The sequence below is a fragment of the Globicephala melas genome, chromosome 2, assembly GCF_963455315.2.
Source record: "Globicephala melas chromosome 2, mGloMel1.2, whole genome shotgun sequence".
Classification (NCBI taxonomy): Eukaryota; Metazoa; Chordata; class Mammalia; order Artiodactyla; family Delphinidae; genus Globicephala; species Globicephala melas.
The window spans coordinates 85,974,539-85,989,193 of record NC_083315.2 but is presented as its reverse complement, the minus strand read 5'-3'; the positions used below and the strand labels follow the sequence as shown (position 1 = coordinate 85,989,193).

Sequence of the window (14,655 nt, the reverse complement as noted above, 5' to 3'; positions counted from 1 at the left end):
AATAGTAAAACTTTTTTTTGAGTTGAGTCTAGTTTGAAAGTCCCATGTATGCTCACATAACAACTGTACCCCCAAAAAAGGGGCCCTAAAATTAAGGGTGTGAGAGAGAAAGAAATCATTTTTCAAAATTCAACTGTAGACCATAAAGAAGGAAGGGCCAGGTTTAGGCCAGCAATAAAAGTTAGGGAGAGAAAAAGAAACCTGCAGTCGAAAGAAGAGGGTTTTGTGATAAACCTGTGGGCTCCCATGACCTGCTTCCATCCTCCATTTTTTTAGGTACTTGCTTAGCCTGAAACTCAGGTGAAAGCTGATTTAAATGGGGGGGGAGAGAAGATACTTTGATTTACTGTGAGTTCTTTTTATGTGAGTACAAATGCCACATAGTTAGAAGGAAAGCAGGTGAAAATGCTCAAAGTAAGATTTCTGCTGTTTTGAAAATAACTGCTACATCTACTTTGTGCATAATGACAATTAGCAGCGCCCTAATAACAAAGGCATCTAGTAGGGGCAGCACTCGGCTTCAACCTGTGCAATTAGGGAACTGCACGCTGTATGAGAGGGACAGTTGCCATGTTCCATCCTTTACATAGTTAAACAAAAGATATAACTTGTCAGGATTCAGCTATGCTGACACCCAAAGTGTAGCGCATCCATTTATCCAGTCCTTTAAGCTACTCAAGAGCAGTTTCCCTCAAGCAACAAAAGAAAGAATGCATGATGCATGAAATGTCTTAGAAAACAGGTGAAACGTCTTACCAACACAATTTTTCCCAGATGAATCCACTTCATATCCTGAATTGCAAATACATTTGTAGGTCCCACGGAGATTTTCACAAATTCCATTTGGGCAGATATCAGGGTCTAATGCACATTCATTTATATCTACACCACAAAAAAATTCAAAATCATTAACATTCTAAAGTAAACATCAAATGAGCTATCAAAAAATAACATTACAATAACTGTAAAGACCTTAGGACCTCATGAAAATAAAGTTTCTCCTTGATGAGAAAGTTGATCCCTTTTTCTCACTACAAGGTAGTCTGACTCAAGTCTTCCTTCCACCAGTCCCTGAGAGGAACTTGGCATCTGAGCTAGCACTACAAGATTACCAATCCTTAATCAAGAGGAGAACTCCTGGACTTCTTCTTGTACAAACATCAAGGTGGAAAGGTTGATCAAATACAGAGCCCAGGTTCCTACAACTGCTCTCCCTGCCATCAGCCTGTCCTTCTTCAGTCTACATTCTACACTGCCACCAGACTTAACGGCCTCAAAACAAGGTGACTGTGTCATTCTCATGGTTCAGACTTTCGTAGGTTCGACAGTATTCTCAAGATTAAATTAAACTATGAACTCTTTATTCACTTTAAATCTCTTACTCTGCCATAAACACATCATGCCCTCTTCACTCTGCATGGGGAATGTCTGGAGCAAACCTACACGTTGGTCCGAAGCTTGCTCAACCACCACCTGCTCTGGAAAAGCCTCTGCTACTCTGTCCAGATGAGGCTGGGTCCTCCTCTTCCGTTTGCTGACAGCCTGAGGAGAGCTCTAATAGTCAAGGGTGATGCCGAGTGACAGTCAGTGAGTGGCTAGTCTCAAATCTTGTTGCCCGACTCTTCTATAAATCAAGGTTGACCTTTTTTTTTTTTCCTTATCCAGGTACCTATCACAACTTATTTATTCCCCACTAACTCCTTATTCATTATACATTTCCTTACTTGTCCTCTTTTCTCCTCCAAATATCCACCTCGCCCTTTCTTTATCCACACATAATAATGAAATCAATCAAGAGAATGAACTGACAATCAATTGAGTCAGTCTATTTTTTCCCAGAACTCTCTTGAATCAAATCATTTAGTTTTTTATTAGTAAAGTAATCCCTTCCTCTTACTTGTCACCCATTTTTACACTTGTTCCAATTCTCCCGTTTAATTTCTTTTATGGTACCAGTATTTCTCTACTTCTAACTTCTACACTTAAACATTTCATTTTCTTCCAACTCAGTTCATTGCTATCACCACCTGCTACAAAACACAAGATGGCTCGCTACTGCCATCTGAGAATGACTGAGCACTTGACCATTAAGAAAGTGTTCAAAATGTGCATAGGTTCAGTTGAGCTCGTAACCCTGAATTGTACTCGATAGTGGTAGATCCACAGGAGGGCCGGGCTGCCCCTTCTCAGGAACGAGCCACCATGGTCACTGTATCTCGTTCACATCAGTGACCCTGGGAGAGCACCCAACCCTTCAGTAATGAGTGCCACACCCACACCCAGCAATCCCAGGACCCGCTGTGCCACAGCTGTTCTGCCACTGGGGGCTTCTAAGTGTCCCAGGTAGATCAACGCGGTGATGGCCAGAGAGGGGGGTCGGACCAGATTGGTGTAAAGGGACCAAGTGGAAACCCACAGGAAGGCCCAGTGCTGCCTCTGCACATGCTTAGTAAATTTCAAAACAAGTCCTTACCACTGCCTGCTGACGTCATTCCTGGCCCACTGCTGCAGAGCGCCTGATATTCCGCTGCAATAAATTAACAGATAGTAAATGATTCCCTTGTTTGCAGAACAGGTCGATCCTGCCCTTGGCTTTGCGCACATCATTTCCTCCAAAGTGAGTGGAACTGAAATAAAGTGGTAAAGGAAAAGGAGGCATCTCCTAGGGGAGTCACACCAGGCTCCTATTTTAAAGGCTCCGCAATCACCGTGGAAAACGACTTATAAGGATATAGGCGAGTTCCAGCAATTCCTCGTGCAAGCACTTTCGGAAAAGGTGTTTTTCCTATGGCTTGATTTTTTTCACCAGGGAACACTTTACACTTACAGTGAAATGTGTCTGTTAAAATGTGGTTTCTTAACTGTTAATAAAACTCTCTCCCACCATCTTGGAAATAAATTCTTTTCTTAGTTCGAGCTATTTTTTTCAGTACAATCAAGTTCTTAACGTGTTCTCATTTCTCTCTGCAAATTCTCTAGCCTCCCCTCACAAGAATAACACGGGATCTACACTTGCATTTACGTGTATTTTTAAAGTTAATATTTATCAGGATGCCAGATTCATTCTATTATATAAATCCATAGGAAATGTATTGCATAATGTTAAAACTGGATCTTACTGAAGAAATGGAGGTATAGAGAATATGTTCCCAAATTTGTGATGGAATCAGATTTCTATTTCTTAAAATTGATGCAATGCTTTATACGCAATTCCAACAATATTTAGATAAACCTAAGAGTGAATGATGGAAATGGAGAACTAATAGGAACCACACTTAATCCCAGGAAAAGAAACGAAGTTTCCCTTAGTTGCCCATGGTTTCTGGCAACTACAGAATCTCATGGTCAAATGCAGATCAGTTGTGCTTAGGTGGCAGGAGAAATGAATATTAGGGATGCGGCTTTTTTACATAGGCCACCTGTACCTCGGTGCTGAAGCAGATAGTTCCTATACCTCCACATTCTAGAAAATTGCATTCCTGATGACAGGGGATGCAAAGGAGTTATAATTGTTTATAGATTAAAAGATGAAGGTTGACTCCTTCAGAGCCTCTGTCTTCTACCAAACATAAATTTGAGAAAAGAGGTGAAATCCCTTAATTTTTAAATCATCTTAAAAGGATCCAAAAAGGGAAAAAATGGGAAGGTGGCTGCCACTGTGTTTGAAAGCCAGGGACTGGCAGCAGAAAGAAATACATCCTCTTTATTCTCTCACATCAGCAATAAATTAAAGCACTTGGGAAACAGTGTAAGTAATAAATCAGGAAAAACAAAATCATGCCAGTTTTGCTGAAAGCAATTTTATAATTGGTGTTAAATTAGCTGATGCTTAGCCTACACGGAAGCAAATTATTGTCATTATTCTTTTCCATTTGGGCAGGATCCGGTACTAGACTCTGTAGTGAATTCAGATCAGCATGGGTTTGAATGCTGATGACAATGCTTATTGCTGAGGGTCTTGGGAGCAAGCCCTTTCCCTCTTCTAGTTCCCTCTTATATAAGTGTAGACAATGATACCCAACTCACATGGTAGTGCTGTAGATTTCCTGAGAGAACATGTAAAGTGCTCAGCCCAACTCAAGCACTTAATAAATGGTAGGTGTTGCTAAGCTAACTCAGTGTTGTGCCATGGAGACAGGGGAATGAGGACAGAAGAGAAAATTCCTAATCATTACTCTCCTGGAGCTTTAACTGACGGATTTCTACAAGGAGTAACTGCTCAGCAGCCAGTGAGATGTATCCGGAAATATAGTTTATTTGACTTCCAGAGCACAAAGATGAACTTTAGATGTTAAGTGGTTAGAATTTCTCATTAAATTGACTAAAGATATTCCTTCTGGATATTTCCAGTCCCCTTTAAAATCCCTCCTCTCTCCTGAAATAAGGGACATCCTACATTTCAATCCTTCATGATTTGGCATTTTCATCTCTCAGAGAGGTGGAGAAACCAAACGGGATGGAACTATTTCCACATGTGGACCACTTTTGTGTAAACTGATTCAAATATAAAACAGAAGGTAGTAGAACTGAGCTTCAAAATGTAACTCTCTTTAAGCTTTACTGCTTAAAGAAATTTGGTTTCTTTGGGTCATCTTTTTAATTTCATTTTCCTATGTAGCATAAGAATTCTCTGGAGATGTAATTGGGGGCCAGAGGAAAATGTAAAAACAAAAAACTATATGCACCAAGGATCCTGGATTCTAAGCTTTGGCTATTCTACTCATTCAAGACACGGACAAATCACCTATATCCTTGTACCAGTTTTTAGGATACCCATCTATCTTGTAAATTCAAAGTATGCAAGGAAAGTACTTTGAAAAATTAAAGTAACAAACTTTACTTTAAAAGGATGATATTAATAATATACAACTATAAAGTTGTGTGGAAGTATCTTTTTAGATAGAATTATATTTGTATACTATATAATCGAAGTATTATTGCAAACATATATTTAATTGTTAGTAATCATATATGAAATGACTGGGTGAAGCAGTCATCCAGAATAAAGCTTTCTTTCTTTAACTGGCATTCCCCCATTTTAAAGACTTTTAAAGTCTTCTACTTAACTTTCTCTAACTTCTCATAATACATTTTAATTTCTGTCTGATTGCAAATATTATCATTTTCAAAATGGCAAATGTTTAAAAATTGTGAGCTCGTGTTTAATAGATAGTATCTAGGCCAGAAATGAACTAACTGAATCTTAGAGGTAAACCAACCAATCAGAGCTACACGTTTTCAATATTAGGACTTATTCTATTTTAGGACATTAGAAGTCAACTGTCAAGCTACCTTAAAATTACATTCAAATGTTGACAGTCTATTGCTTTCATTTCAATAAACTATTCTTGCCTTACAAACAGAAATAATTTACAACTGGAGAGGATCTTCTGGATTACCTAAGACAATTCATTTTGTAGATGAAAAAAATGAAGATCCCTTTTCCATATTATTCTATTCCATAATTGTTTACTAATGGAAGCCATCTCAAATCCTTTTGAAATTCGGTGAGAAAAATTCCTAAATAAACAAAAATCCACAAAAAACTGAACCTCCAATTAAGTAATGTGTCTGCCTGCGGCTGGGGAGCAGAATTCTGACTCACTGACAAGTTTTCTTTTCACTATGCCATGTCACTCAAATTGAGAAAAACACTTTTTCCCTAGAGTTGAATAAAATCATTTAGGAAAAGCACACCCTCAAGCAGCCCGAAGGATGTGAACAAAATTCACAAATGGCCTTTTGGAAAAAAGTTGGAAACCTTCAGGTCATCTGAAAATTATTGACTTTTACACTCGGTAGCATCCTGCTTTTATAATAGTTCCTACAAAATGTAAACACTGTGAAGCTACTGTAGAAAACAAGGCAAGTCGCACACACCCTAAAGAGCATGACTATTACGGAGGTGGAGGGGTTCAGATGGGAGGCATGAATGTGCTGCCTAATCCAAGTGATGGCTGGGCCTGTGAGGAACAGCTGAGCAGAGGCTGAGCAGCGCCTGCCAAGACCCCAGCAAGGTACATGGCGCACCTGGAGAGCAGACGCAATCTTCCCCCGTGACTTCCAAAAATGCAAAGACTGCAGATGGTGGCGGAAGGCTGGGAGTACTAGGGCATCCCCGTGACACCACATACCTGAATTCTGTGAAGGACACGGTTGGCAAGGTTCCCCAAAAGCATACTCGGTGCTGGCGCAACAGCACTCAGATTTGGTAACAGCACCAAACAAGGGTTTGACACACTGGCCTCTCTTGTATCCACCGTAGCATGTGCTCCGCATGTGTGTGTCTACACAGGAAGAAGCATCTGTCATCATACTATCGCTTCAAACAGATGGGAACCCCCCAGGTCAAAGTTGAAGCTGGTTTTATTTAGCCATTGTCCCTGTTCTAACTCACAGAGAATGCCTCTGGTATTAGGTCCCAATAGAAAACAAAACGAAACAAATCATTCTGCATTCAGCTTCCAAGCACTGGAAACCAATTACTAGCCTCTTCCGGTTCTCTAGGGACTATTATGGTTTACCCAACTGTGAGGTCCTTAAGGGCTAGGATTATACCTCACTCATTTTTTTCTTCCCCAGGAGTGTACAGAGAAGGCACTTAATAAATGTTGAATGAATGATGGATGACCATTCAATCTCACCTTATGATAAATAAGATCTTTATTAGAAATACAGATGACCTCAAAATAAACATGCAATTATTGAATATCTGAATTAGATGTACTTTCAAAAAGGAGGATGTTTAATCTGTAAAAGGTTCATTTATACAAATCTGCAGATATTGGTCTAACTAAGCAGTATCATCTTTACCACCAGGAGGGGATTTCCAGCTATGTCCAATCCTCTCCCAATTCAAAGGGTCTACCGACTACCTTTCTTAAAAGTAATTTGGAAAAACTTTGTATCTATTTATCAACAAATCTCAAACTCTTTATAAAGCCACATAAAACTATTATCATATAAGTTTCTTACTTATCCATATCCTCCTTTGCATTCTATACCTCCCTTGGAACATTTAATTCCCTAGATGAAAATGAAATGTTCACCATGAGATAATGGGCACATACAGGTCAATTTCAAAGACCATTATCAACAAAGGAGGGTTGGAGAAAATTGAGGACAGTTAGGTGATTAGGAAAGACAAGGGAGAAGGAGAGGTGGGGATTCCCTTGGTTTTCATTGATCTCAGCTCATCTTTCTATGCCTTAAACTAATATCCATGTCATACAAGAAAAGAACTGACCCTGTTGGTTTGTTGCCCCACAAATATTAATTGTATCATATCTGCTACAGTCAAGTACATTTATTATTGACGGATTTTATTGACTGATAGAGGGTGGATCTCTATCGTACATCTAGTTACGGCTTTAACCTTACCAACACACACACGTCCATCCAGACCAACGGCCAGTCCAGGAAAGCATTCACATCGGTAGGAGCCGTCAGTGTTGACACAACGCCCATTCATGCAGATCCCAGGTGTTTCACACTCGTTAATATCTGTGGTGGGGAAAAGCACTTATTAAAAATAAAGCGACTTCACACAACGTTGTAAAGAAATTATACTCCAATAAAGATGTTAAAAAAAAAGAGAAAAAAAAATAAAGTGACTTTATCTAAAGACATAACATATTTACAGTTCTAAGACTTGAAAATAGGGAAGATTTACAATAATATGCAGCGTCAACAATAAAAGCTCAGTGAGATGCATTTCATTTTCCTTTGAGAGAAAAGGAACAAAAATGGAGAGAGATAAACTGTCTGAGTTTATTTCTTTTCCATAGAAAGCTATTTCAATAACATTCTCCTGAGATTTTTTTTTTTTTTTTTATCCAATGTAAGAATCACAAAGGCAAAAACAGAATTGGAAGAAGAAGGAAAGTGACAGCTAAAAGACAAAGGGTCTTGTGTAATGTTTCACATGGCAATTTTTCCAGGACTGTCAGAAATCTAGCTTGATAATAAACTACATCTTTGGCCTGGGCAGGAAGCTTCTCCTTTTGGCATCCAACACCCAGACTGGTGTCCATTCCAGTATCACTCATGCCTTAACTCTCTGGGAAAATTAGAATGGCATGAGGAGACACAGAACTAAAGCCTGGATGGAACACCATAAAAAAGGAACAGAAAATGAATATAGATGATTTTGATGACAACTCCTAGCCAACAACAGCACTGTAAGCAATTGGAACCCAGCAAAGAAAAGTCTCTCTTAAGCATTACAAATATTTTATAGTATCGTATGTGTAAGCTTAGGGAGGCCTGGTAAAAGATTTTATTGGGCACATACTAATAATAGCAGATACTTTTCCCCCTGAACATGGTACCAAACATGTTCTATTTCCAACATGGAAACAGAAATGGTACCAAAACTGTTTTGGAAAACATATAACACTTAGGAACAAGTCGTTTTATAACAACTCCTTTTATAATATACAACTGGTGTAGGTGAATATTTCCTTTCTTCTGACCTTAAAAAGGCAAATTGAGACTGAAACACCTCTGCGTTTTACATAGCTTGTGTTATCTGGCACAAAATATATTCAGATGGTCCAAGATTCCGTGTACAGATTGTATTTTAAAACAGCAGTTACATTTAAATACGTGAACTCAAACTGGTTCAGTTATTCAGGTCACCTTTTTGTTCAAATCGAGATCTACAGTAAAACAGTGGTGACTACAGCCTGAAATGTAATCCAAAGGTTTTTTACTGGGGACAGCGATGGAACATAGATCCAGAGGGCGTTGCTCAAAGTGAGTGGCCTCCACCTTCAGAGAGTGATCAGGGAGACCAGGCTGTTCATCAGATTAGTTAACTGTAGCGATTAAATTAGCATTGTTCATTCAGCTTTGAACAGTTACATCTTTGTGGGATCAGAACCAAGTGTTCAGCATGAAGAGAAAATCTTATCCCATGATATCAAGAGAAAAATGATGGAAAAGAAATTCAGCATACAAGAAATGTTTTTCTTTTTTCTTCCTTTATTCTTACTACAAGTGTGTGTATTCCGTCTTCTCTATACATCAGAATAAAGACGACACAGGTAAGAATATGGAGCATTTCCCCCCTCTCTTTCTCTCCAGCTCTGATTCTTAAGCCAGAATGTTAAAGTCAGAGCAGACTTTTAATCATCAGGCACTTTCAAATGACTGGAACAATCCATTTATCAATAAGATACTAGTTCACTGATTGCGAACAGTTGCAAAACCGGGCTTCACCTATGAGGTCATAATATCTTCTGAAATAGTTACAACAGCATTATCTATTGGCCACCCTTAAGAGTCTGTGGCCTGGGTCACTGGCAGCCTATAGGTACTGAAAGTGAATCTTAGCATGCTCTGTGCATAGGTAAGAGAGAGGAGTGTGTGTTCTCAGAAAAGTTCTGTTCACAAAGGGACTTTCACATTTCCTTCTGTTATTTTGTTTGGAAGCCTAGTTCCAAATATTCCAGCAATCATTCCCTTCCCCTTTCTTTTTCACTTGTACAGCACTTAATCTGCACAATTTGGTGCTTTGTTGTATGCTGTCTTAACATTTCCATGCGTTAATCTTGTCTCCCCAACTATAAGTTCCTCCCAACACATAGCTCAAGAGCATGGAAACCAATTTCCTACTTCAAATTTGAAAACAAAAAACAAACAAACAAAAAAACCTTTCTCTTGCTGTGAAGGCAGATTTCCATGATATTAAGAGCTATTTATGTGAAGGTCATAGAGAATGTAGGTAAACAACCAAGGGCTAGAAGCTCTTTTAAGCCTAGAGAAAATACACATCACGCTGAAGACTTAATACAAGGACTTAATACAAGGGCACCCAGAGAAGAGGCACCATAGGACTTTTTCTTGCCTTCTCCATCTTGAAGAGCCTGATGCTCTCTCTACCTTCTACATCTGAAACTATGGTTTTGAGTGTCATATTTTAGCAGATTCCCTGGATCTATTTTGAGTATGAGGTTCCTTGAGAAGTCTGGTTGCAGCTCAGATCTTGGACACAAGGGCAATAATTACTCATCCTTGACCGCATGAGGCAGAGACACTAAGCACAAATTTAACTTCTTCTCCTGATAACTCCAGTTATCTCCCGATAACTCTTCTCAGGACCCCAATTCTCAACAGCACAAATAAAAATCTTCATTTTGCTTCACTACTTGGAGCAATAAGATTATTTCAAAAGTCACAAAGCTAAATAATGGCTCCTGGTTCCTGTATTTCTTCTGCTTAATCCTGTTTCTCTTTTTTGCTTCTGTGATTTGATAAAGCTTAAATAAATTGTGTTTCTTAAGGTATCTGGAGGAAATTATGAAGAAGAGATCACCGCAATAAGAGTCTACAATATTTTGTCCAGGTGGAGATGTAAGAGGTGGCAAATGACAGCCGTCAAGAAGCCAACTGTCATTATTCCTCAACTGCAAGGAAGAGGCAGAACTCAGCTTATTTAAAAAGATGCTCACAGCTGTTGGTAGTCCAAATGGTAGTTCAGCTTCTCATTCATTTGCTATGGAGCCTATCAGGCTCCTTTGAGAAGACACCAAACACTCTTTCTGAAGTAAGAACAGCCTTCTGGGCATAAATCGTAGCTCTCTGGATGGCTGGACTTAAGAAGGAGTTCCAGTCAGGTTTCTTAGTACAGAGTTAGGGGTACTTTAAATAGGGAGAATCAATAAGGAAAGGTGGTAGCTCTAAGCAATGTAGAGAGGAGAAAAAACGGGTGAAGAATATGATTTAGAGTTTTATAGCACAAACCTTTACAATAACGCCCATCTGATGCCAGCTGAAATCCAGGTTTGCAAATACATTTAAAACTGCCATCTTCATTGATACACATTCCATTAAGGCACATATTCCTTATGCTGCATTCATCCATATCTGAAAAATACAAAGGATATATTTTCTTATGGCCAGAGGAGTAAGCTTACAAAGGAAGCCAACCTGGATCAATATAATTCTGTTTCGTCACATTTCTTTACTTTTTTGTTATTATTGTCTAAGGTTAATTTTCATCCAAATTATAGCTTACAAAGAGAAGAGTGGCCATATGAAATACGTATCTCAAGTTCTCAATTTTTGACATGTGCATGCAAACTATAGGGCTAAATTTATTTTAGGACATGTGTGTATATATATACATATATACTTACACAAGCATATACGTATATTTGTAATCTGTATATGCACGTATATGTGTATATGTATATACACATGTATATGTATTAGACTCAATATATATCTATGAAATTTCATATAAATATATTTTTCATATAAATATATATATGAAATTTAACTCAATAAAAGCTACCAAGGCTCTTTTTAGGAAGAGCAGTTTACAAACTGAAAGGTGTGTAAACAGCCTGATGGTTATATTTACAGATCCACATTACTTCTAATATACTGAAAATAAAAACAAAATCGAAACTAAGAATGAGGAAATGTATTTAGGCTACTTCTTGATTCTTTAAAAAGTAGAAGCCAGAGAACTGCTTGCAGTTTGAAGCAATTTTAAATAAGGATAGGAAAAATGTATTTGTAAAATGCAAGACTTGACTATAGAGTATAGCCATGACAGCTAACCTTTAGGATCCCTTGAGCATACAGGTATTTCTTTAAATTCATCAGCTATTTTATTTAATATTACAGCTGTCTTAGGAGGCACTTGCTCTTCTAGACACAGTGTGTTTTCACTTACGGGCTTTAGTCAGACCGAAGTAATTTATGATTTTTTTCTTTTTTAAACAAGACTCTATCCCAACTGGGAATTTTGGCATTAAGTCTTTGAATTGAATCACTGAGATAATATTCTGCCAAAAATGTTTCTAAGAACAATTTTGAAATTCCTTTAATGTATGAATAGATTCTTGGGATCTTTCCCGAAGACTTTGGGAAAGATGATAAGGAGCATTCTTCATTTTTTGCTAAAGGTCTGAGAAGTGGAAACTCATCAATAATTGTCACATTTTCAATTTAGGGGAGAAAAGGCAGGGAAAAAGACAAAATGAAACACAGCCCAATTCAAAGTGAGGTGATTAATTCAAGAGGCAATATAAAGGGCTGACTCTCGCCAACATTTCTCTCAAATTTTACATTTTCAGATACTCCTTAGTAATATTTCATTACTACAGACACTTGAAACAAAAGGATTATAAGTGACTGAAGAATATATGAGATTAGGTGTGTCCTATTTTTTTTTAATGTACAAATTCTGACTGCATAAAATTTGGAAGTAATGATTTATGCTACAAAAGTTTCGTCACCAGGAATATTTAAATAGCAAGCTCTGCTCCTATATTTACAATGTTATTTGACTCACACAAATGTGAATTAAAGGAACTAATACTGTTGAAAGTTAGGCATCCTCCCAGATAACAATAGGTGAATATACATTTGATACTTTGACCTTTCACTCAATGTTTGACTTGGCCTTGTTAAAGACTTTTGATACTGAAACTGCAATGGAATAGGGGAATGACACGATTATACTGTAATTATTATTACACTGTATTACCTTCACAGTTCTTCCCATCACGCGTAACATGAAATCCTGCATTACACACACAGTGGAAACTGCCATCTGTGTTGATGCAACGTCCGTTATTGCAGATACGGCCATTCTGTAAACATTCATCAATGTCTAAAATCGAAGTCGAAAAGGAAGAAATAGCTTTATTTAGGGGATTTTAAATTATTTTATTTCTTCCTCTCACCATCTCTAAACTCATGATCTTAGTCTTGGGTTTTGATTACTAAATAATATTCTTCAACATAAACTCAGTATTAAATAATATAAAATTTAGGGTTACTAATAAAAGTTTGAAAGACATGTGAAAGAAAAAAATGCCAACATAATAGCATTCGGTTTAACTTTACTTTCTAAGAAGACTCCCTAAATCTCAGTTCTGTAAACAAAATAGGTTCTTTTTCACCATTTTCCTAGGTAATTCAATGAGCCAGTATATATCATTATTTACAATGAACTTTGGCTGGTGTCTTTTAAGACATGATCAAAAGGCAGATCTGATGTTCACTGTATCAGAACAGTTAAACAGAAATGCCATTAAAAAAAAAACAATTTAAAAACCTAATTCCATCTGAAAACCGTCAATCATTTTGACTCTGAAATGTCTACCTTCCTTATGGCAGTTCTGGTGCAAATACAGTTTTATTTGTTTATATATTCTTAGTCTCTTTTATAACTTTATGAGTATTCTAACAAACAAAATATTGGTACTATGGGGGCATTTCCCCTTTTTTCTTTCATGTTTAATAGTATGCCAAAGTAAACAACAGAGCATGATATGGAAGTATTAAAAATGACAATAACTCAAATAACCCGCATCTGATCTCTCATTTAAAGATGAGTAATTAACCTAAAGTGCACAACGAGTTACCCTGGATTATCTATTCCCCTCAGTTTCTAGGCTACATGCCTGGATGAACATCAAAAAGGATGAACACAAACCACCTTGTCTACAGAGCGTACAACCTTTGCCAGGGCTTATTCCCCAGGAGATAGAGGCCAGGGCACTGAGCAGAGTTGGATGGGAGCAGACCTACCCATGCAGAGTTGAGGCCATGTGCCTGGGTATAAGAGCCCTAAACATCCTTTGGACGACAAGAATGTGCATTCATGGCATACTGGTTATTCTGTCTACCCTGTGTCTGCACGGTGTCTTGTGGTTGACCCTCAGACGCACTTTCTTTCTGGGCAGATCCAGCAGTGGTTTCCACACGAGTCATTGGACTAGCTGAAGCAGTCTGGGCTTTTCTTCTGTCTGATCTTTGTGCCAACAACCTACAATCTTTTTCTCTCTCATTTATTTCTTAATCCTTACTAAAATCTGACCTGCTCCACACTCCAAAAAATAGTAAAAGCTGCATATTCTTCTGCAGACTTTTTTTTTTTTAAGATTTTATAATCTACTATTTTTTTTTAGCATTCTATAATCTATGGAGGCCCAAGGATAAAATCAACAGGATAAAGAGTTCAGCTTTTTCTCTCCTCACTAATTTGAAAATGCCATTCGGGCTCCTGCTGCCTTACAAAAAGAAATGAAAAGCTTGCCATTCAACGTCTCTACCGTGTTTCTGTATGTTTCTTCTGTCCCCTCTGTTCAGTTTCTCGTGTCCTTCTCAGCTAAGTATACAGCCTTTCTGACCATTCTGTGGCGACTTTCGTCTACCCACAAATGTGATCACGTTATCAACTTCTTGTGCTTGGGCTAAACTTCGCACTAGCTCTTAAAGAAGACAGTGCTTGAGGCTTTTAGGTAACCTTCAGTCTCTAATAAACTAAGTCTCAGAGTGATGGCAATAACATGCACCTACACTGACGGGCCCTTGCCGCAGCTGAGTACTCTCAAGAATGTCTTCTATTTGCTTATTTAGTAGTGCTGTCTTCTGAAACACTGGTTTCGGTTTATCTTCCACGATTGCAAAATGCCTCGTATACTGTTTGTACGTGCTGATTATTTTAAACAGTAGTTATAAAGCAGGTTCTAAACTCAGTTAAAAACTCAAACTATATTTGTAATTCAGTAAGTAGGCCATTAATAGAAATATTAACAGATTGAAATGCTGTGCTCCAGGTTTTTCTGCTCAAAATTGCCATTTATAAGCGGTGTACTCAAATACACTGATGGCAAGAAATCCCTAAGTCAG

General features: G+C 37.9%; 1 protein-coding gene across 2 annotated transcripts in view; it reads right to left on the bottom strand.

Annotated features, from left to right (window-relative positions):
* The window catches only part of FBN1 (fibrillin 1), a 252,069-nt gene that overhangs the window by 99,062 nt on the left and 138,352 nt on the right, over nucleotides 1-14,655 (bottom strand). For both annotated transcript variants that reach the window (XM_030842674.2, XM_060294282.1), the window contains exons 13-18: nucleotides 12,503-12,628; nucleotides 10,747-10,869; nucleotides 7,381-7,503; nucleotides 6,135-6,287; nucleotides 2,474-2,527; nucleotides 757-882 (exon numbers count right to left, since the gene is read on the bottom strand). In XM_030842674.2, the coding sequence (XP_030698534.1) occupies nucleotides 757-882; nucleotides 2,474-2,527; nucleotides 6,135-6,287; nucleotides 7,381-7,503; nucleotides 10,747-10,869; nucleotides 12,503-12,628 (705 nt within the window). The remainder of the gene's footprint in view (nucleotides 1-756; nucleotides 883-2,473; nucleotides 2,528-6,134; nucleotides 6,288-7,380; nucleotides 7,504-10,746; nucleotides 10,870-12,502; nucleotides 12,629-14,655) is intronic.